The sequence below is a fragment of the Aphanomyces invadans genome (genome assembly GCF_000520115.1).
Source record: "Aphanomyces invadans strain NJM9701 unplaced genomic scaffold supercont1.2, whole genome shotgun sequence".
In the NCBI taxonomy this organism is placed as follows: Eukaryota; Oomycota; class Saprolegniomycetes; order Saprolegniales; family Verrucalvaceae; genus Aphanomyces; species Aphanomyces invadans.
Window position 1 is genome coordinate 1,597,983 of NW_008580147.1, and position 22,313 is coordinate 1,620,295.

Genomic DNA, 22,313 nt, shown 5'->3' on the forward strand with positions numbered 1-22,313 from the left:
TCGACTGCTATGCTGTCATGGAGATCGAGGGGCGTCGCCCTGCTCGCGTCGATGGCGCGTTGCTGTCGTCGCTGTAGATGTCGCCGATGTAGCCTTGAAGGACGTGGCTCATGCTTGCCCTGGAAGCCGCCTCGCCCTTGGCCTTTCCCATCGCCCGGCCCTTCGACGCCGTCTGCTTTATGTGGCTATCGTCAACTTCTCCGTCGCTGTCGTCGTAGTAGCTGGCAAAATACAGATGCGCCATGTCATGGATGACCTCGTCGTCCATGGGCGCCGTCTTTCCGCGGGCATTCGCAAACTCTTCCGCTTCCAAAACTCGCTCGTGTTCCCGATCGAGATGAAGTGCGTTGCCGTCGTCATCTGGCACGTCATCGAGCATCTCGCCGTCGTTCAAAGCGTTCGACCACGTTTCCATTGCAAGCTGCTCCAAGTACGCAGCATCCTCTTCCGTGTACTCGAGTCGCATGTCCACTGGTCGGTTCGTTTTCGACTGCAGTGGAGGGAGCCGAATCGAGTTGGATCGGTACGGCGTCACCGTGTGCAACTCCAACAACATGTCGTCTGCCAAGCGTTCGAAGTACTTGGACAACTCGGCCGACGTTGCGGCCCTCTGAACAAGTGGTTCGATGCTGCGGTCGATCGGAGAATCGTTGTTGGACTTGCGGGCTTTGTTTAACGCAGCAAATGCGTTGTCATATGGCCTGCCACGACAAGTATGAACTTTACAGTCTGCTCATGCGATTCCGAATGCACTACCGCAGCTGTGATGGCCGCTTCAGGGCAGCATTCAACGGCTTTTTGTTTCGTGGACTTTCGTCGTTGTTTTGGTTGGGAGCGTCGTCGCCGTTTGTTTCAGAGACCTCCTTCGACACGACGATAAGGAGGCTTTCAGCCCACAGTTTGGAGGACTCACCGGTGATGACTCGGTGCGCCCGTTGCTGCCGTTGATGGAGGATTGCGCAAGAATTTTGTACTGTTGTATCATTGCGTTGGCTTCGTCCATCATGTTGTGCAGGATCTGGATTTGGGCATCCGTGAGGACTCTTGCGGAAAGGGTGTGGAAGCACGCTCGGAACTACGCATCAAGTTGAGTGTGCTGGATATAACCATTGAAATGGCAAGCGAACCTGCCGCACTCGGGTGTCTACAATGGCTTTGTTGGATGATGAGTGCAGAGGATGCTTAGGGGGCACGACGAGCTCATCCACCGGACTGTCAAGAGCTCCAAGCTACGTTTACGAAAGTGTGAGACGTCGACTTCACCAAGATATGGCAACTGCACGAAGCAAACCTTGTTCAAATACTTTCGCAATGTCTTGTATCGAACGTTTGCCTCTTTCGCCGCGAATTTGTGCTTCAACGTGACATGGTACAGCTCAACGTGGCGACCCATGCGAGTGCGGACAGTCGATGTGCCGTGGAGCACCAGCAACACTTGCGGAAGCATGGAGTATGTGCGTCGCTACCGAGAGGTGTAGTGCCTCTTTGTTCAGTTACCGACCAGTGGAGTGCGCCTCTTGGGACGAAATGAGCTCTCGAGACACTTGGGGACAAGAATAGATCGGAGAAGGACCAATCAGATCGACGCGACCTATTGATGGGGCCTCCCATTGGATGTTTCATTTTTGGATCGTGACCTTTGGAAAAGACGTCCAGTGCGGGCGACAATGCCACCCGGCAATACGTTCAAGGCCCCAGGACAGAGGTTCGAGCGTGACGGTGCTACGTCTATTGTAGTTGCGACGAGAGAATGAAAATCCACATCAACTGTGGATTGCCTCGAGGCAATCACGTCAGTGTTGAGTTCACAAGCGTTATGCCGGCAGATTACGAAACGTTCTGTACATTCCAAACAGCGCGACGTATAACGTTGGCATGGTACACAGCAAAGAAGGGGACTTCGCGAAGCACACGCCATCTGCGCGACTGGGACCTTGATGGCTCGACGCGGACTCGTGGTCTTTACACCCACCGTTCATTGCGTGTACTGGAGGATAGTGCTGGGTAGTTACTTGAGCTTCGAGTCTCGAGAGACGAGATGAAATTCAATCGACCATGTGGACGTTTATGTGGGTTTGAAACGTGTGCAAAACAGTTTCGCGAGACTCACGAAATGATGTGGAAATATCTCGACGAGGTGAACGGATGCTTGATTGTGGGATAATCGGATGCCCACCACATACACTTGCACAGGCGACGCGCTTTCCTCGGTATGTGTGGCTGTAAAGCTTGAACAATGCAAGGAGGTCATCCAAACCAACTTCAAGTGCTCCAGCCCATCGGTGTGGGTCGGTTGCAAGGCTCCACTCTGGCTGTACGTAGCTAGCTCTTCCAGACAGGGGTCTGCGAGAATACGCTCTGTATATGAGGCGGGGTAAACAAGCGATACAACCTGTGCCTTCTCAGCGATAAGGTGGTGCCTCACGCATCGCTGGTGTGAATAGACATTTCATAGATGTGCAACGACTCGTTCCGGTTACCGGATAGAAAGATTGTCCGGATACAGGCAATTTCTCGTGAAGAGTGGGCTTGGCATGAGGCGACAAGGTCTGTCGATGAAGGGGAAGACGACGGTGACGGTGAACGTGTACGATATCGTGGAGAGTAACTCTTTCACATACGGTAACCTTGCAAGTATGTGGCATGCCGCTGAAGTGTGTGTGGCAGCGTGGGGTCTTGGGGCCTTTCATTCGGGTGTCGAAGTTGGCGGCGTCGAGTACTCTTTCGCAGGTGGCGCAGGCGTTTTCACCTTGGCACCCAAGTCGGCGCAAGGCGCGGTTTTCCGTGAATCTATCCAAATAGGAGTGTTTGAAGGCACATATCAAGACGCCAAACGAATCTTGGACGACATGCGAAGCGAATTCAATGGAAGTCATTACAACCTCCTCACCAAGTTCGATCTGTTCTTGTGCTTTGTCAAGTGGTATTTACGCAAGTGCTTTGCAGGAACTGTAATACGTTCGCAAATGAAGCATGCTTGCGGCTTGTGGGCCAACCGATACCTGCCTACATCAATCGCATCGCTTACCTTGGATCATGCTTCAGCTGCTTGATCCCAAAGCAGCTGACGGGTGAAGCACCAGTACAAGGAAGCGACGCAATGTTCGGTGGATTCTCTCACGCGAGCTCATACGGCACAACGAGTGTTCCAGTGTTTGCAGGTGCGCCCGCGATCAATTCGTCGGCTCCGTCACGATGCGTTCTTGGAGCAGGGCAAGGCTTGGCCCTAAACTCCAATTCGTCTCCATCTGCCAGTCTACTAGCGTCCACCGACGAGAACAATGAAGCGATTCGGCGTGAGAAGCGCGTAGCTGCGGCTCTCAAACGCCTCGAAAAACGACACTCGGGGAGCGAAGTGCTTACTTCAGACTAACCACCAGCGAGTGGCTGGAGGTGAATTACCGGAAAAGTCCTTCGAATGCCTGTGCATCGCACTAATCCATCGCTTATTTCCGTCGGCGCGTTGCTTCCTCCATTGTGTAATGGAACTCCGAGTCGTGGAGCACAGCCAACTCTGGTGGTGTTGACTTGTCTCCAATTTCCAAATATTTCGAGGATCTCTCTTAATAATGCCAAGATTAAACATTCATTCCTCATTCCCGACCAATGCGAAGTCCTGATTTGATTGATTTTCCCATTTGAGGAAGCAGATGACGCAGCCTCCGCGCCTGCCGTTCTTCGTCTACGGCACACTCATGTACAGGCCGGCCTTGGGCCATCAAGTTCATCGATCTTATGGGTATAGTTGACGTAGGAGAGGCTTCCGCAACTACGACAAGCACGTTGGCAGTTATGCGTCTCTCCGATTCGTGGCAGAGCGCGGGTCTGTAGCGAATGCGTCGCTTGTCCACTTTGCAGCGGGCTATCCCGGCATGTACGATGGAGGCTGCGGAATCGTATATGGCCAAGTCGTGACGGCGGACGACCCTCAAGAGTACGACGCGCTATTTCAAGGACTTGATGCCCTCGAAGACTACTACGGCCCAGGCCATCCGTCCAACGAATACAACCGCGTCCAAGTCGACGTGGATTGCGGCACCGAGCGCATCCGTGCATGGACTTACTATTGCGTGATCCCACTAGAAAGAGCTGTGGACACTGTGCCAAGTGGCGACTGGCGGCAATACATGGTGGATCGCACGCCTTGAATCAATGCATCGTGTGTTCAACGAGCTGATGCCGCTTTGGCAGCTACTTTAAGTTGGGCTTTCTTTTCGCGAATTTGAACCAACTCTATGGCAATGTCCTTCTTTCGCTGGGCATCCGCTGATTGCTGCTGCACCTTCAGTGCTGCCTCGCGCTCTCGGAGCTTGGCCAGCGTCGGTGGCTGGAATACTTCAGTGGCGTGGGCCGCCACCTGCTCGATAATCGACGATTCGGGCTCGGGAGACTGCGCGATGTAACCCCCCAAACCCCCTGCTCCAAACAGAACCATCCAGAACCCAGTCGCATGGTACGCACGTAGTGCCTGCAGGTGAAGCTTCAGCTTTTGTGCGTTCTTCCTGACCTGGGCCCCTTGGATATTTGAGCACCCGTCGCATTGCGGGTAATATCTGTGACGAAAAATTACACAGATGACGTCGGGGAGACATGGATCAAGTACCTTTGAACGACCGGACCAGCAATCAGGCGGTTCCAAAGCCGCTCGTTTTCTGCTTTGGCGACCATGACCGGTGGTTGGTGATCAGCGTGGAACTTTGCGGTTCGGACGCCGCACGTGTGGCAGCCATAGAGGCGACCAAAGCTCTGGATGACTGCGCGAACATTCCCATCTGCATACTGCACAAGCCAAGGTTGTTACCACTTTGTGGGCAGTGCTCAAGAGACAATCTTACCTCCAATGTAGCTGGTAGCGAGATCTTTGCATGGCCGAACGCTCCAGGATGCCGAAAATCACTTGGTGCCAAAGCTCGGAAGCGTCCTCCCAAGAGACTACGTGGTCCATACATGACGATGCAAGGTGGAGCGTCATGGTACCGAAAAAGGAGAAGGCCCGTGGTGGCTGCTGCTGTCATTTGCACTGGGGTCGGGTCCGTTCGTCGAAGACAATACGCCCCAACAAGAATACTTGATCCTGCCACGCCAGCGCCACCAAGGATGGAGGGAAATGCTGGCATCGACGCAGACACACGGCACAACAACATAGTGCATTGCGTCAGCGACACACCGCCAAAGAAGATCGCACCAGCGCAGAGCGCGTCTTTCGCTGTTTCTTCAGCTGCATGTACGAGCTTTGCATCGCGGAACGATGCTGCCATATCGCGCAAGCGCTCGATGGAGTGCGGGCGACTTCCACCCGGGACGTGTCCCATAGAAGCAACGAGAACCCCCGATCAACATGTCGAGAAATACTGCACATATTGATAATGACATCAAGTTATCACATGTGACAGGTCAAAGATGTGCGCGGCGAAACGCCACAAGGACCTTGGCATTGCCGATGGATGACACCGCCAGTAAAGCCGCGATGATGTGCAAGTAGTTCATGGCTAACCCCCTTAGAGTCTCCTGCTATCGGTGCACATGCTTGATGGGCATGGGGAAGCCCATCTTGTGCCGACTAATGTTCGACTGCACTGGCGTCGCGGGATCGACTCCGCAGTGAGAAGCGGATGCAAACGGACAGTACAGCGGAAATCGAAGCGCCGAGGCAACGAGGGCGAGTGGTTTTCTTGGGCTTCATCACTTCGAATAACTCATGTCGTCGGTCGTATTGGCATTCGAGGCCAAGTTCAAGTTGAGCGTTGCCGCGTCACTCGACACGCAGCGGTCGGACGGATCTAGTTCAGCATGACTTGTCAGCCGATGCGTGGGCTTCACCATGTCAATGACAGCATCTGGTCTACACGCTCGTTTGATGGATGCATTCGTGTTCGTCCCTACCTCAGTGCATGGCATCGTTGTGTGGCCTCAAGCGTTTGTGATCGGCAGTCCCACAACACTCGACGTCGATCCCACTTGTAATGGCCGCGAAGGAGATTTCGCCCCGCCGACATGGCCAACGCAACGTCGGAGAGTGGGACGTATCCTCCCCCGCCCAATCACTCAGCGGCCACGACTTCTCGGCGCGCTGGAAGACCTCCTGTGGCGAGTTGGCACGGCGCTGCTTTGCAATAATAAGCACGCCGCTTCCACCGTTGAAAGAATCGCAGCTCTTGGGAAAAAATCTTTCATCGACAAGCATCGACGGGTTGAGAACGGCGGCGATTGCAGCGACTTGTCGGACTCACTTACCAAAGTGCTCGTGCCTTCGTATGTGCAGTCTCGGCAACGCGAGTGCGTCGACGCATCTCGTCTGTCACGAAAGCACGTCATTCGGTCACGCAGCGGGGCCTTGGTGCCTGTCGCACATCGTTGCAACGATGGTAGTGTTCCTTGTCGTGATGCCCAGAGGAGGGCGAGTCGTGGCGGAGACGATCGCCTGCCTCAGGCGAAAGTGGCACATTGCTGCATCGATTCGATGCCTGCCGGGGCCCCCCGCCCTTCCCATCATCGGCAACCTCCACCAGCTTGGCAAAAACATGGCCAACATCCACTGGTGGAAGATCGAGATGGCGCGGCAGTACGGCGGCACGTATGCGACCCGCGTCGACTGCCTTATGGACGGATCCATCGTGACGAGCCGGCCAGAAAACCTCGAGTACATCTTACAAACCAACTCGGCCAACTACATCAAGCCCAAACTGCTCCAGGACACGTGCAAGGAGATCATGGGCGACTCGATCTTTGCCGTCAACCCCACGTCGCCGCTCTGGGCCCTCCAACGTAAGCTCATGTCGTCCATGTTCTCCGTCAACTCGTTTCGCAAGTACATGAACTCGGTCTTCCAAGAACACACTCGACAGTGCGTCGCCGACCTGTATCGTGCGGCATCCAAAGGCAGCGGCAGTGTGGACTTGGAGCTCGTCCTCGTCACTCTGACCACCAACATCTCGTTTCACATTGGATTCGGTCGGCACGTGCCAAACGAAATGAACTCGCCGGCATTCCACACACTGTTTCGGGATGCAAGCTCCATCACGGCGAACCGATTTACAAAGCCCTGGTACAAATGGTTTGCGTGGTGCATGCCGTCCGAGTGGCAGCTCAAGGCGGCCATCGGCGACCTCGACCGCATGTTTTACACCGTCATTGCTTGTCGCCAACAAGAGGTCCTGGCAGGGGAAAACGACGGCGCCGTCGACATCCTCTCGCAGCTCGTGGCCCGCCAACGCCATGGACACCCCATCACGACCAAGTTTCTTCGAGACATGATGATGACGGTCATGTTGGCAGGGCGGGAGACCGTCGCGAGCAGTTTGCTCTGGATCATGTACTTGGTGGCCCTGCACCCAGACGTGGAAGCAAACGTGATGGCCGAAGTCGACTCGGTTCAAGACGCGACGGACTACGATAGCGTTGCCAAACTTCCGTTTCTCGAAGCTGTCATGAAGGAATCGTGGCGACTCTTTCCGCCCACCGCGCTCGAACTCAAGAGCGCGGTCCACGACGACGTGTTGCCAGATGGAACGTTCGTGCCGGCGGGGGTGAATGTCGAGTTTTCCCCGTTTGTGATGGGCCGCGACCCCACGCGATGGCCGGGCGCCGAGGGTTTCTGTCCCCAACGATGGCTCGACCCGTCGTTTGTGCCCCCAACAGACTACGAGTTTCCCGTGTTCCATGCTGGCAAGCGCAAATGCGTCGGCCAGCGCATTGCGATGCTCCAAGTCAAGTACATTCTGACCATCCTGTACCAGACCTTTCGCTTTGAATTGGTCGACACATCGTCGCCGCTTCAATTGACGCTCGGCATTGCGTTGTTTCCCAAAGGGGGGTTGCCAGTCCGGCCTGTAGTCCGGGCTCGTGTGGCCGCGTGTGCCGGTCGACCGCGCGCGTCGTCCGCCGCGGCCTAAGACGCAACAACCATTCCAATTTGAAAGACCTATTTTATTCCATTAATACCGCAGCGACAAGAAGCATGCGACTCCGGCCTTGATCCAGTAGTCTTGGTCGGCAAACTGGACCTGGAGATTCGTCTCGGACACGAGCGAGTTGCGCCAGATCGTGTCTTTGTTGGACGGGATCTCGATCCACATGACAAAGTTGGTCGAGTGGCCAGTGGTCGACAGCGTCCCCGTCCGCGTCAGGATTTTGTACACAGGACAGCGGTAGATGCCGCTCTTGGGCGCTTCTCGGTGCTTCACTGGCATCAGGTGCATCACAGGCATCTTTGAAAACAATTCCTTGGGGACTGGATCGACCAACGAGTACTGCTTTGTGTCCCACCGCGCGCCCTCGATGAAGAGACCATACGCGTAACACCCGCCCTTCTGCGGCTTGATGTGGAGCCGCTCGACGGGATCTGGAAGCATGATAAAGTCCCACGAGAGGGTGTCGATGGGTATGTGAAACCCGCGCGCATGGTTCTGCAGCGTGCCGGTGAGAAAGCCCTGGGGGAAGAAAAAGCCCGAGAGCCAAAAGACGGGCGGGATGCCTTCGTTGATCCAGTGGGTGAGGAACTTGAGGCGCTCCAAGAGCTCGTCGACCCACGGATTCAACGCTTTCAACGACGGGTACGCCTTGCGCTCCCATCCCGGCGGGACCTGCTCGGCACGACGACGTCAGCTAGTCGCCTGGATGGAGGTCTAGCACATACCTTTTGGTTGAAAATGCAGTTGGCCATCGTTTCCAAGTCGGCCGACATGACAACAAGCCCCTTGAGTGCTCGTTGGAGCAGCGGCAGCGACGTTTTCATCACGTACAGCAGGTTGTTGTACCGCTGGGCTTCTTGGACGAGAACAGTGTTCATCGACTCTTCGTACATGACTGGGTACCGGACGCTGATAAAGTCGATGTCGAAATACGGCGGGAGCTTGTCCTCGATCTCCTTGGCCTGCATTTCAATGATCATTTCGCGGGACTGGCCACCGCCCGAGCTCATGCGGGGTTGCAAACTCAGGACAATGTCAAAGTTCTTGAAAGTTTCAGCGATTGCGCATGTGATGTTGGCGTTTTCGTGCATACCAAACACTTCCGGGTCCGGGTTGAGCGGGAGCGAGTCAATGTAGCTGAGGTAGTGCGCGAGCGGACTCTTGGGGTTGTCAGCGCTCGCCACGGGAATCGACTTGTACGTCCCGCTCTTGGAGAACCAGTAGTGGTCGCTCAAGATCTTGTCGTTGAAGAACCCTTCCAGGATCACGTCGATGGTTCGCATGTCCTTGTCGTCCGTGACACGGCCGCCGTAGTTGACCACCGACGTCATCACGCACAGCACCTTGTACGGCACAACATCGTAAAAGTCCAAAAACATCTCGAGCTGTGCACGCGAAATGTCGTAGTCGGTGTCGTTGAATGCGTACGGGATGTTCCAACCGAGTGGACCAAAGCGCTTGCGCTCGATCACGATCGCGTGGAAGAAGGCCAGGCCAAAGAGCAGCTTGCGGTACTTTTCCGGCTTGCCTGTCGCGTCCAGCATGTCGTCGGTCATTTTCATGTACGAGTTTTTGAGGTTCGCGCGGACGCCCTTGGGCGGCTCCTTGGTCATCTTGACACCGTTCTGCAGCACAGACGTTGGAAACGACGCGCTCGGTCGTGATGTCAGCCATAGACGAAAGTCGCGATGGGTCGTGTCAGGGTTGAGCTCCTCGCAAATGCGCTCGAGCGACGTCATCCACGAAATCGCCAAGTGGCAGTTCTGCAACAACACCCACTTGCCGCTCGAAATCGCGTCGTCGATCATTTTTGCCGCGATCACACCTTGGCCTTGCCCAAGTGAAATCGAATTCAGCTTGCGCCCCATTTTCATCGTGTCGGCAAAGAGGAGGAGGTCTTTCGCCGGATCCGACCCTGCGCACGCCGTGTTAGACGGCGCAGACGAGAGTGTGTGGTCAACACAACGTACCAGTGGACAGGACAAAGATGAGCGGAGTTGTCACGCTCGAGTCAGCATACGAGCCTGGCAAGTCGAATGTGGGCGGTTCGATGAAGCGCTGGCCCAAGTGTTCGGCGACAAAGAGCTGAATCGCTTCCGTCATGCGATCGGGGCGTATGCAGCGCAGGGTACACAGTTTCTGAAACGTGTTGAGGGAAAACTGGAACGGGACGGGGAGTCGCGACAGATGCGGGTCGTTCGAGTCAAACATGGCGCGCCACGTTTCTTCGTCCGTCGTGAGACTTTGCACGAGCCCTTCAAATTTGGGCAGCGTGGTGAGGCAGCACACCTCGGAGAACGTGCGGTCCTCGATCCACGACGGGTTCGGGTTGCGCGCATCCGAATCCTTGGCCGGCGTCGAGCCCGAGATGAGGAACCGCCACTCGAGCGGATCGATTTCGTTGCGGCCTTGCAGCAACTTGATCGTGAGCAAGAACGAAAAGAGCAGCTTGTGTTCTTCAAACAGCGACCGGCAGATGTTTTTGTACAGCGAGTACGTGGCAAACTCGATCAAGTTGACGAGTCGCGTTTCCAGGACGTCGCTTGGCTCGGCCGCGCGGCAGCTCTACACACGACGGCGTTCCATCGGGACGCGTGGAATAGTGGAGAGATGACCTACCTTGATGAAGTTTTCGACAAACCAAGACAACGAGTACTGGTACATTGGGTCGACAATCGAGAGGTCGGCGATACAAAAGAAGAGCAGCGACGCCCGGTTGGCCACACCACGGTACAACTCGCGTGTTTCATCGATCGTTTTCTCGGTGACTTCGGCCTCTGCCATCTTTTCATTGATGTCCTCGGACGTGACCTTGGCTTTCCCGAGCATGTCGATCAAGTCTGTATCGTCCAAGATGTTGCCCTGGGAGTTGGCCAGCATGTACAAAATTTTGTTCTCGATGTCGAGGAGCTCGGCCTTCATCTTGGCATTCGACACGACCAGCGTGTTTTTCTTCTCCGCGAGCTCGGGCATTTCTTCTTGGACCACGACCCCCAGCGCCTGTTCCTCGAGCCCGGTCGGCGTGATCGTGAAATTGAGCAAGCACACCTTCACGCACGTTTCCGGCGGGTAGTGCGGGTTTGGTAGTTTGGTTGTCATGAAGAAGCGAAAGGCCGAGTTGTACGGGATGGTAGTGTCGCCAATCTTCATCATGAGCTGCCCACCCTGCTTGAACTTGGTTTGGAGCAGGACCGTCTCGAGAGCAGCGTCGAGAAACTCGCTCACGTTCTCCATGAGAATCCACTTGCCAAAGCGCACGCCGTTCTCGAGGACTTTGATGAATCCCTTGTCCGAGCTCTTGACGACATCGATCCCGTTTTCGCTCGAGTCTTTTCCAAGGTTCTTGATGAAGCGATTCGCCTGCCCTTGTGGATCGATGAGGAGCGGCCACCGCCGCGCGCGCGCCATGATGATGCCGTTTTGAACGGACAAATTGTCGGACGGCAGCCCAGCGATTTGCCATCCCCGAACCTTGACTGGGTCCGCCAGCGTCGTGATAATGTTGCAGTTGCGCGTGTGCGGCACCTGTTGTTTCGCGAGCGCATTGTACCACGAAGCAATGCAAATGTCGCGGAATTCACTCGTAAAACACCCGAGGTAGCTGATCGTGCCAGACGAAATGATCACGTCGCCGACAAGGTTCTTCAGGTCGTCCATTAATTGTTTGATCGTGATCACCCATCGCGCTTCTTCGCCGCCGAGGAGGGCAATCAACTTGAGCGCCGACTCTGTGCACCCAACGCAATGAACGCAAGCGCTTCGGCAAGGGAAAAACGTGCGTACCCAGTCGAATCTCGCATTGCCGGACGTCTTGCACGAGCTGATCCTTCTTCTCGACTGCCGCATTGTAGCCGTTCTCGAGCTCCCGCAGTCGATCCACGACTGCGGTCAGCCGCTCCTTGGCGTCTGCTAACACTCGCATCGTCACGTCCAACTCGACTTGGGCTTCGGCCAGCGCAATCTTCTTTGGCTCGACCATCTTGGCGATCTTGTTGTACGTGTGCATGGCCCGTACCCACATGCAAATGGCTTCGCACGCCTACAACAACAGACGGCGCATGATGGATATGCACACCAACGAGCGGTGCCACGGCGCACCACTGACGCTTTCCGCACGGACGCAGGGGAAAACTCCTCCATGTCCATGTATGGATCGATTTGTTGGATGATCTTGTCGCCAATGTTGTCCTTGTCAAACTTGACCATATCCTCGAGCAGCTTTTTGGCGTTCCCGAGGATCGTCTTTTGCGCGCTCTCCCAGTAGTCTTTAATCTTTTGACCGGGCTTGTCCGGGTCGGTCTTGAGCGTTGGTTTGATGCCAAATATGATGCACGCCGCTTCCATGGTCAAGCGCACGCCGTGCGGCGGGTTCTTCATCGCTTTGACTTCGTCAATGTCGGACTTTTTGAGCCGGTTGAGGCACTGCGTCGCTGCATCCAACGCTGGCAACGCTTCGTCCAAGTCGCGCTGCGCATCGTCAGCAATTGCTTTCGTGTCGGCGGCCTTTTTGTTAGCAAATTGCTCCTCTACACCGCATCGCTCAACACGACGCGTGTGCCGACAGGTCCGTACCCTTTTCCACCACTGCCTTGGTTTCGTCGGCATCTTTCTTGTCTTCTGTGATCTTGATCATGAGCGCTTCCACTTCGATCTGCGTTTTCTCCAGCTGCGGCTTGAGGGCGACAAGCTGCTCCTGCATGCCCGCGACTTGTTCCTTGGTCGCAATGATCTTGTCGACACCATTTTGCAACCGACCTGCCATTCATGCCACGTTATGTCAGGGCTTTGTCGACCGAGCGAGATGTCAACGCACTTGTCGTGCCCGTGACTTCTTCGCGCTTTGTTTGGAGGACGCTCTTGAACGTGAAGAGCAATTCCAAGTACGAAGTCGGCGTGACGTAGTTATACCGCCGTAGCTTTTGAAAGTAGTTGGTCGACTCTTGCTCCACCGTTTGGTGCATGCTCTATCAGGCAAGACCGTGTTTTGTCGATGGAATCCATGTCAGGTTGTACCTGGAACACGTTGACGACGGCGCCGACCTGGTCACCGAGCTTCAAATCAATCGTTGTGAGGGCATTCATGGCGACGGACTGCAGCGCCTGGGCAGGCCACTCGCTGAACCAGTCGATCGTGCAGCAGTTCACGAGCGATGGAAACATGCGAATACGGTCGCGAAATGTGCTCCCAAGCGGACTCATGCACAGCACCAGGTGGAGATTCTGCCGAACAAGGCCAACGTAGCACGCGAAAATGTTGAGCTTCGTCGCCGGGATCCGCTTCTTCACACACATGTTGCGACAATGGTTGGTGATTGCGTCAATGTCTTCCGGCGCGTACAGGTTGGGGACATCCCCCGTGTTGAGGATGTTGTTAATGTCCTCGAGCATGATCTCGTGCACGATCTGCACGTCCGAGAAGAGAAATACGGTCGGCTTTTCATCCACACCGGCTTTCATGAGGCACTTCTTCAGGTCGTCCCGCCAGTCGGCGACGCTATACCCCTTGGAGATTTCGATTTGACTGCACCCGTACTCGGCCATGTAGGCGGCGAGCCGCGTCAGCGACTGCCGCCCGCTCCCGCCAACGCCCAAGAGGAGGGCGTTGCCTTGAGGCTGGCGAATGATGCGCGCGATGCGCGACACGTGTTCGATCGCGTTCATAAACATGACCAAGTTCATCGGGGCACTCGATTCGGCGTTGTAGTCGTTCAAGTACTCCTCGACTTGGGCCACGAGCTTGTCCATGTCGGTGATTTCTTCGTACACTTTTGGATCCGCCCCCGGGACCATGTAATCGCCAAACAAGAGGCTCGCATTGGGGACGACCACCTCCCAGATCTTGAGCTTCGCATCGTACATTGCTTCGTGATCCTACCCACGCAAAGGACATGAGGCGACACATGACGACTGCGCGAGTTACATGGTGGACGTCTGGGAGGCCAAACTTTGGACCGAAATGCAGCGCGAGTTGCATCTGGAGTTGCCCATGGAACCACTGGTGGTCGCTGACCGTCGTGAAGCGGTCTTCGAACACGCGCATGTTTTCGTGCACCCAGAGCCGCAGCAGCTGCTCCAGTTTGACAATGCGCTTGGCGTCGCCCATGAGCACACCTTGAAACACTTTGGCCAAGTCGCGCAAGTTGAACGTGTAGTGCGCTTTGGCGGGCGTCGGGAGCAGTTCTTTGATAATCGTGTTGTATATGTAAATCGAGCTCTTGACGATGGCTTGACCGATCTCGGGGGGTTTGAGCTCGTCGGAGAACTTGGCGAGAAAACTCGCGATGATCGTGGCAAACACTTGCTTCTTGTTGTCGTCCGACATTTCCGTGTACCCGATAATGTTGAAATGGCGAATGAAGCGCGGCGTGATGGGGTTGCGGCCCCCGCCAGGGGGTCCCATGGACGCCACAAACACCACGTCGACGATGTTCCTAAACACGAGCAACTTGCGATCGTACCACCCCGCTTGGTCAAACCACTGGCGCAAAATCTCGATCGGCGGCTGCGCAAAGTATTCTTCCTGTTTCGGCATGTTCAAGTCGTCAATGTGAATGATAAACTTCTTCCCGGCCGTCGGACCGTACACGCCCTTTCGCCGCTTTTCCATCTTGCTGTCCAAAAAGTCTTGCGTCTGGTTTGCGCTCGTTTGCGCCGAGAATGTTAGCTTCAACGGGACGAATTTGTCGCTGTCGACTCGCTCCAAGAACTGGTTCACGTTGATCGTTTTGCCCGTTCCGGTGGGGCCCACGATGAGCATGTGAACGCCTTGCGTCAGCGCGAGCTGCATCAGGAACGTCGATCGTACGCTGTCGCTGGTGGGGACCACGAGCTCAGAGAACGACGCTTCGGCCGGCACGATGTACTTGGGGATGGTGTCGAGCCAGAGTTTCCAGGACTCGGTCGACCGGTCGAGAGCGTAGTCGTACACGAGTCCGTCCGCCGGCATCTGCAGGTGAATGCTCGGATGCGATAGCATTTCTTCCCGCAGGAATGCGTCAAACTTGACGCGGCCAGCTTCGTTCCCGGTCGCCCCGATCGACCAGACGAGGCAAAACACAAACAGCTCCGGCATATGCCGTGAAAAGAACGCGACGTGGTCGGCGCGAACTTCCTTCTTTTCTTCGCCATGGAGCACGGCAAAGAACGAATCGAGGAGACGCATCAAGCTCTGGCACAAGTTGTTGGGAATTTGCGGCAACCATTCCTTGACATGTGCCGTCACAAACGCCAGGCTCGGGCGAAGGAACGAGTCAAAGAGCCACTGGAGTTGCTTCTTGGTGTCGTTTGAAAAGTCGTGTGCGAGGGTTTCGAGCCTGCAAAGGGGTTCATCAGGTTAGACCTGTTCATGCGGTGCAAATTCATGTCGAGTACCAGCTAGTGATGAGCGGATCAAAGCCGAGCGACGCGGGCTCCATGTAGACCATGCCCGTGCGGCTGACGGTCGCGGGCGACGCGACCGAGAGATCTTCGACCTCAAACATCATGGTCATTTCTTGTGACATCTGGATGATCTCGCCGCTACTCAGGCACAGCTTCTTGTTGTCGTCCAAGACAGTGTTCATGTTTTCAATCCAAATCGCATCGACAGGACCGTCGAATATGACCCACTTCCGATCCGAGTTGGCACTCGACGCGGCGGCTCGATACAGCGTGCTCAGAATGCCATCCTGCCACTCGTGCGTGCTCGCGTCGAATTCGCCATAGAGCTGGCCCATCGTGATCGACTTCGGGTTGAGCTGATACATGACGACTTCTTCGTACGCAAACCCTTGTTCGCCGAGCTTCTTGAGCTCCGTTAACGTGTCGCAGAGCACTCGGAGGTTGCTCGATTTTCCTACCGCCGCCAGTGTGATTGCAACGTTGACGTTCGCCGATTTCACGCGCACCTCCTCCGGTCGCCCCCACGACCATGAGTCCGTGCCGCACGCACAACGTCTCGTAGAGCTGGACGACTTTGAGCATGAAGAACGGATGCGGCTGGAGCTTTTGGCGCTGGATCACAAGCTTCGACACACGATTGAGCGCCCCTACGACGACGCCCTTGTCACGCCGTCAAGTTGCATGCGAATCGTACCAAGATTTAGTTGCGGCCGTGACTTGCCTGGGAACAGATCGCTGATAATTCCGTTGAAGAGAGGAATGTCAAACGATAAAAACTTGGGCAAGTTGACGTCTTGCAACGCACGAAGCAGCAGCACTTCTTCGTCCATGTGCGGGTCGGCGCGTTTGAGGTTCCCGGCGGCCGTGATCACAGTCTTGACGGCGCGCATCCCGTAGTCGTAATGCGACTGGGCCGACAGTTGCTCGGAACACAGCTATGCATCACGACCTTGAGCCAACTACGGCAAGGATGCACCTCACCTTAAAAGTCGTGACCATCTTGGCGCCGCATTCCTTTGCTTTCTCGTAGCCGTACGCGAAAAACATGATTTCCCCAATCATGGCATAATCCGGCACCATCATGGCGACAGGGCGGAAGAGCGCCGCGAGACTGTCAGGTAGGTCCGATCGACCGGCGTACCCTGGGTTCATCGTGATAAACACGCCAAACTGCGGGCTCACGGCAATGTCGGAGCCTTCAAACATGATGCGCTTTTCGTTGGCGCGGATGGCCAGCTAGACACGAGCAAGTCAGCGCCGTCCGCACTCGATCCATCCACACAAACGTACTTGCAGAGTTGTCACTTGCTGTCCGATCACGGACAACACTTCGATGTTGATGCGGTTGAACTCGTCGAAGCATGCCCAGGCTCCGCACGATGCTAAGCCCTGATGCAAATGTGTTAGAGGTGGTCGTGCAACCAGGGGACATGGGCGCACGAGACCTTGAAGAACTTGCCCATGGCGATGTAATCGAGGCCGTCCGAGCAGTTGAATACGACGCACTGCTTTGCGAGGGCCTTGGCGAGATCTTTAGTCGTTTCAGTCTTTCCCGTCCCCGCCGGGCCTGCAGGCGCACCCCCCAAGATCATTTGCAGCGCTGCCATCAGCGTCATGTAGCATTTGTCGGTGAGCGGCGTAATGACCAAGCGAAACGAGTTTCCAAGGTACTCGTAGCCGTACGGTCGCCGGGCGCTCACCTACGGCTGACGTCACCATGATCCTTCTTGACGTTCGAGCTTACCATTTCGGCAAAGAGGTCGTCGTTCCAGTAGTACCGCAGCTGGCTCGACCACATAAAGTCGTCCTTGTTGCTTACTTGATTCTGGGCCAAGCGCAACGTGACGTCGCGAGCATGCACGTCTATCACTGTCAACGCCCCCACACTGATGCGAGCCAACTTGTCGAGATGCCCGCGGACCTAGCGACGACGCTTAGACCAGTTGCGCCGCCAATCGCTACGAGACAAAAGCGCGAGATTGTACCATGACAACCATGTCGGCAAGCTGAGCCAGCTGATGCTCGAGCATCTTTTGCACGCCCTTGGCGCCATGCATCAGCATGCCTTCCTCCATTTCGCGGGTCCAATGGAACTGGGACCCGTTGAGGACGCACATCCCAGGCCACTTTTGAATCCACTTGACCCGGGACACCTGGGTGTAATCCTGGATCGCCTTGAACATGACCGCGCGAATCGACACGCGCATCATGTCCTCGACTTCGGTCATCCAATGCTCGACATTCTTCCCGTTCGGGTTGACCGGCGTCGCCATCGCGACCGTCTCACCCTCGGCCGAAATCATCGCCGTGATCGTCAAGTCGTCCTGGAATTCCACCTTCACGATCCCTTCAAAGCATTTCTTCAAGTGCGGCTGGACGAGCTTGACGTCCTTGGACTCGGACAAGATCGACAGCAGCTCTTCGTTCGAGAGAAAGTAGAACCGGGAGAAGCTCGACCGCTTGGTCTCCAAAAAGTCGCTCAGCCCCTTTTGCACCTGCTCGAGAAACTTGTTACTTTCCTGGAACCGGTCGAGCAGTTTTTCGTTGTTGCAAAACGTGAGCACGCTTGGTTTGGCTTTGGCCGCTTGCAGCGTCTGCCGCCAGTTCTTGTCGACCGTCGCAAACCGCTTCCCTTCCATCGGGAGTTGCTTGTTGATGTCGGGCGAATCGAAGATTGGCTGCAGGTACAGCCATGACCGCTGGACCGCCATCCATTCCTCGAGGACGTCGGAGACTGTGCTGAGGCACTTTTCCCACTTGTTGATGCGGTCCTCAAACGGCTTTTTGAACGCCGAGAACTGCATGGCTTGCGTGATCGTGATCTGCTCGTCTAGAATCGCTTGGACTTCGTCGACAGCCTTCAACACGAACGTGCCGGTCTCGCGGTATTCCACCACGGACAACCTACAACCATGCGTTGGACGAGAAACAGGACGAAAGGCACGGAGCGATCGTCGTACGCGACATGTTTCCATTGGTCCTCCATCGCGTTGAGCGCTTTTTCAATTTGGTATTCCTTGCCCGCCGTCTCGCAGATCTTGGTGATTGTGTCGATGTGGGCGTCGAGGCCGAGGCTAAGCACGTACGACAACTTCATGCCGCGGTCGGGGCGAAAGCTCATGTGGGTTTCATGATTCATTTGAGCCCAGTGGCGGTCCTGCATGCCAGGGTTGCGCAGGGCCATGACAAGGGGCACATGCGGTCGAAACTCGGCAATTTCGTTCTTGACATGCGTGGCAATGTCGAGGCACCCCTTGATGTTCATCTTTTCAAAGTACTTGGTGGCTTTCGTGATCGTGGACCAGTTGGTCTCGACGAATTGCTCAAACTCTTCCGCGACAATGTCGAGGAATGGCCCGTCCATCCATTTCTTGTGGTCCTTGATCCAGTTGTTGGCCGTCTTCCACAGCATCGAGTACGGCTCAAAGTCGCGCCGAATGCGGCTGATTTGCTCGTAGTCAGACAAGTCTTGCCCAAACAGTCCTTCTCTCGAATTAAACAGCCGTGCATCTTCCTCGGCCTTGACAATCTTCTGGTCGATGTTTACGACATACCTACACCCGCCGCCGACGTCACGGCAACGATCGAGATGGCGGGTACTTACTTGTAGACCTGCTCGACGCGCGCCAAGTCGGTGTATTGCTTGAACCCGTCCACTTCTTGATGAAGCAGCCGCAGCGACTCGTTGAACTCGACTTGCTGGTCGCGCATTTCGGCTAGGAATTGCTGGTTTTGCATGTGCAAGATGTTGGTCATTTTGTGCACTTGGTCGTAAATGTGGTTGGGGCCTAGCCGGACTCGCCAAATCGTCATGAAGTCGTCTTTGTCCATCCGATACTGGAACCCGTCGAGGACGGTCCTGTACTTGATGAGCATCTGCGACGACGCCAGCAGTGGCGCGAGCTGCGACGGGATGCTCTCGATATACTTGTTCATTTCCGTGAGTTGTTCAATGTCGGTCGGGATCTTCTGCAGTTGCCGGTGGATCGGTTCGAATTTGCTGTGCAAATCTTTGGCCAAGTTGATGCAGTTCACCAAGTGGCAGTCGAGCAGTCGTCGCGCCAGGCGGCGGTGCTTCTCGGCGAGTTGGGCACGCATCGCGACACACGTTACAGAAAACATCCCGAGCTCGACGTTCGTGGCAGGAATGGCGTCTTCGATGTCGACCGCGTCTGCGTTGTGCTGTTTGATTTTCTCGGTGAGGTCTTGGAGGTTCGGCGGGTCCTGCGCGCGAAACTGATCCAAGTACGCTTCCTCGTCCAGGTTGAGGAACCCGATGTACCGATCGTACTGCTTGAGATAGTCTCGCAGCGGCCGCTCGCTCTTCTCGAGCAGCTTCTGCACGTCGTCCCGCACCTTGACGACCCAGTCTTCGTTCGCGTTCACGTACGGAATCGACGGATGGCTGCTCCAGAACAGTTTGTCCATTACCAACTGCTCGACCTGGCACACGTCACGTCAGTCCCGCCATTGCGCATTGCCGTACTTGTTTGATATCTTTAAAGCTGTCGATGGATTTGTTGAAGACGTCGATTACGACCTGCGCAAATGCTGGGATCGGCGTATTGTACCCAAAGCAATTGCCCATCACGGGCGCGACTTCGACGATCGGACATTCTTCCTCGTCCTGGTCTACGTGGACCGACGTGAAACACATCCTCCATGACGGGCAAATCACTACTGTTGTCGCCGTTGGGGTCGTCGTCCTGAAGCCGCTTGCGTTTGATCTCGTAGTCTGCTTTCCACTGCTCGATCTGGGCCCTCGCCTCGTCCATGTCGGCTTGGTTGATCACAATCAAATCGGGGGAAACGCTCAAGTTGACCGTGAACAGCGCTGGCGGGTTCTGAATCTGCCGTTGGCGGCACAGGTGCTCAAACTTGGTTTGCCCCAACTCTCCTGCGACACCCAAAGCAGACTCATTGACTTGCCAAGCCATCGGATCGTACCGCGACGCGAGTCCAAGTCTGTGTACGACAAGAATGTGGTTTTGGCATCGAGAATCTTGACGTTCGCCTCCGTTGCTTTCTCGACAAACGATCGAAACGAATGCAACGACTGCTCCGACATGAATCGCAGCGTGTCCTACATGGGTGCGATGACGTCGCCACGAGCACAGCCAACGCCAAGACGTACTTTCATGGTCAAGTTGACTCGGCGCAGGAACGATCGGAGCTTACTGAACTCGTACGTGTCTCGACGCGTTTCCTGGAGGTTGTACCATCCCTTCCCGACATGCCCGAGCGACGTCTTGATGGCGTGCGTGAGTTTGTTGGGCCAGTCTTCGTGTACAACTTTGTGGATCGCTCGCTCTTGCGTGTTTTGGCGCTGCTGGAATTCCTCTAACTTGAGACTGCGCGACGTCTTGAGCGCAAACACGTCCATGCACAGCATGCGATAACATTCCTCGTTCACTTTCACGACGGCGGACAGGGTCTCGGGGGACGTCAAGAACGTCTGAAATGAAAACCCGATAAACTGGTCGGCGTAGTCGATCGGCGGCGCGACTTCGTGGTGCTGGACCGACGGCCGCGGGCGAACCACCACAGATGCATCGTCCAACGAGTCTGCGATCAAGTGAAAGTCCATCCCAGCCGACGGATGCGTCCGCTGCTGGTGGTCGAAAATGATGCGGCTCATCGTGCGAAGGTAGTCCGTGTGGACTTCGGTCACAATGCGCGCAGTGTCCGGCACGGGGATATTCTTGGCTACAAACGGCACCGACGCGAGCTTGAGGATCTTGTTGATGTTCTCCGACCCGAGTTTGTGAAGCCCGTCCGACGGCATGCAGTCGATGTATACGTTCTTTCGGATCGCGGATTGAGCGGCGAGTCGGGCCCTGTGTGCCGCCACCACCCGCTCCACGAATTGCATCGGGTCTTCCGCCTAGAATATGCCTCCTAAACAATGCATGGGGATGTGAGAATCGAGTCTACCTTGAAGCAAACATCGTTGCGGTGGAGTTGGACATCATCATCGTGGCCTTGGTTCCGAAATCGCACGATGAACATGCGCCGGGCCGAGTTGAACCCAACCACGAGCCCTTCGCACCAGATATTGGCCACACCTGGGCGACCGTAGAGCGCTGTGACTGGAATCGCGATCGCCCCGTCCTTCTTTTTTCCACACGATATCCATTCCTACCACACGGACGTCTCTCTGGTCACCTGCCGGTTTGCTCAAAACTTGTCAAACCTCTGCTTCCCGAACTTCGTACGACTTGTCATCGAACCAGTGGAGCGGCATGGCTTCGAGCAGCTGCAGCGCAATGCCACTGGCGTCACTCAAGACAGTCGCATATTCTGGGCTTTGAAATAGCTGCGCCAAACGCTCCCCCACGAGAGCTCCAACGTCGGCCGCTTCAAATTGACGTTTTTTACTGGCGCGAAGAATGAGCAGTCGGGATGAAAGGGCGTACGCAGGTACCGTTCGACTTCCACTTGGCGAGGAGGTTGATCGATCGTGCGTTCGTGCGGCAAAAACACCTTTGGCTCAATATCTCCCCGCTGCTTGCGAACGATGGGCACCGTCTGCAGCACGACGGGCATTCCCACGGTATATGCTACAACCATGTAAGGATGAAACATGTCCTTGTAGACCATGCATGACGAATTTCATTTGCACCTGGAGGAACATCGACTGTCGCCTGCGCTCCCACAGTATGTGTGGTCGCCTTGAGGGATGTGCTTGTATCTGGCGTTGGAATCGGATCCAAATACAGCACACTCACGCTCTTTTCGTCTGTGGGTTTCGGCTTGACCGGACTGGTCGACGGAGCTAACGTCTTCCGCCCTCGCTGCGACGAGTTCAGGACTATGCACAGAAAGACAACCGTGGACGTACCTTGGTTGGGCTCGGCATCGCGTGGCACTTCCGAGGTCCTCACGTGCTTCCGCTGCAGCGACGTTGCACGGGTGAAGCGAACTGCCGCGCGACCTTTCGACTGGGGCGTTTCCTGGTTCGCAGATGCAGTTATCCGGATGAGTCACTTGACTCCCAGAGTGTCCGGATATAATAACGATGTA

At 55.6% G+C, this 22,313-nt stretch overlaps 6 protein-coding genes across 8 annotated transcripts; 3 read left to right on the forward strand and 3 right to left on the reverse strand.

The window, feature by feature from the left end:
* Window positions 1–7: 7 nt before the first annotated feature.
* On the reverse strand, window positions 8–1,447 carry H310_01350 (hypothetical protein; the record flags this gene model as incomplete). The annotated part of the gene is made up of 5 exons (XM_008864430.1): window positions 8–701; window positions 757–863; window positions 914–1,075; window positions 1,128–1,229; window positions 1,292–1,447. The coding sequence occupies 5 exons, from the start codon at window positions 1,445–1,447 to the stop codon at window positions 8–10; spliced, it is 1,221 nt and encodes a 406-aa protein (XP_008862652.1).
* A 1,066-nt stretch (window positions 1,448–2,513) lies between these two features.
* Window positions 2,514–3,596, forward strand: H310_01351. 2 transcript variants are annotated; one of them, XM_008864432.1, is made up of 4 exons: window positions 2,514–2,622; window positions 2,668–2,893; window positions 2,947–3,161; window positions 3,213–3,596. In XM_008864432.1, the coding sequence occupies exons 1-4, from the start codon at window positions 2,535–2,537 to the stop codon at window positions 3,371–3,373; spliced, it is 690 nt and encodes a 229-aa protein (XP_008862654.1). In that variant the 5' UTR covers window positions 2,514–2,534; the 3' UTR covers window positions 3,374–3,596. The 2 variants fall into 2 exon arrangements, with proteins under 2 accessions (XP_008862654.1, XP_008862653.1); XM_008864431.1 differs by having other exon boundaries at window positions 2,947–3,596.
* A 31-nt stretch (window positions 3,597–3,627) lies between these two features.
* On the forward strand, window positions 3,628–4,242 carry H310_01352 (hypothetical protein). Its single transcript, XM_008864433.1, has 2 exons — window positions 3,628–3,697; window positions 3,755–4,242. The coding sequence occupies exons 1-2, from the start codon at window positions 3,651–3,653 to the stop codon at window positions 4,146–4,148; spliced, it is 441 nt and encodes a 146-aa protein (XP_008862655.1). The 5' UTR covers window positions 3,628–3,650; the 3' UTR covers window positions 4,149–4,242.
* On the reverse strand, window positions 4,109–5,339 carry H310_01353. Of its 2 annotated transcripts, XM_008864435.1 has the most exons (4): window positions 4,978–5,339; window positions 4,836–4,932; window positions 4,604–4,779; window positions 4,109–4,553 (listed from the first exon to the last, which is right to left on the reverse strand). In XM_008864435.1, the coding sequence occupies exons 1-4, from the start codon at window positions 5,310–5,312 to the stop codon at window positions 4,166–4,168; spliced, it is 996 nt and encodes a 331-aa protein (XP_008862657.1). In that variant the 5' UTR covers window positions 5,313–5,339; the 3' UTR covers window positions 4,109–4,165. The 2 variants fall into 2 exon arrangements, with proteins under 2 accessions (XP_008862657.1, XP_008862656.1); XM_008864434.1 differs by having other exon boundaries at window positions 4,836–5,339.
* Window positions 5,340–6,362: 1,023 nt separating this feature from the next.
* On the forward strand, window positions 6,363–7,967 carry H310_01354 (hypothetical protein; the record flags this gene model as incomplete). Its single annotated transcript, XM_008864436.1, has 1 exon — window positions 6,363–7,967. The coding sequence occupies one exon, from the start codon at window positions 6,363–6,365 to the stop codon at window positions 7,890–7,892; it is 1,530 nt and encodes a 509-aa protein (XP_008862658.1). The 3' UTR covers window positions 7,893–7,967.
* On the reverse strand, window positions 7,935–22,223 carry H310_01355 (hypothetical protein; the record flags this gene model as incomplete). Its single annotated transcript, XM_008864437.1, has 29 exons — window positions 22,132–22,223; window positions 21,913–22,084; window positions 21,715–21,850; window positions 21,484–21,667; window positions 21,225–21,428; window positions 20,425–21,174; window positions 20,238–20,373; window positions 19,972–20,187; window positions 19,777–19,922; window positions 18,895–19,733; window positions 18,251–18,844; window positions 17,276–18,194; window positions 17,035–17,211; window positions 16,736–16,990; window positions 16,581–16,679; window positions 16,272–16,526; window positions 15,985–16,225; window positions 15,797–15,937; window positions 15,282–15,744; window positions 13,831–15,223; window positions 12,924–13,781; window positions 12,724–12,874; window positions 12,483–12,665; window positions 12,009–12,436; window positions 11,694–11,949; window positions 10,530–11,638; window positions 9,881–10,475; window positions 8,636–9,825; window positions 7,935–8,582 (listed from the first exon to the last, which is right to left on the reverse strand). The coding sequence occupies exons 1-29, from the start codon at window positions 22,147–22,149 to the stop codon at window positions 7,935–7,937; spliced, it is 12,756 nt and encodes a 4,251-aa protein (XP_008862659.1). The 5' UTR covers window positions 22,150–22,223.
* Between the last annotated feature and the right edge of the window lie 90 nt (window positions 22,224–22,313).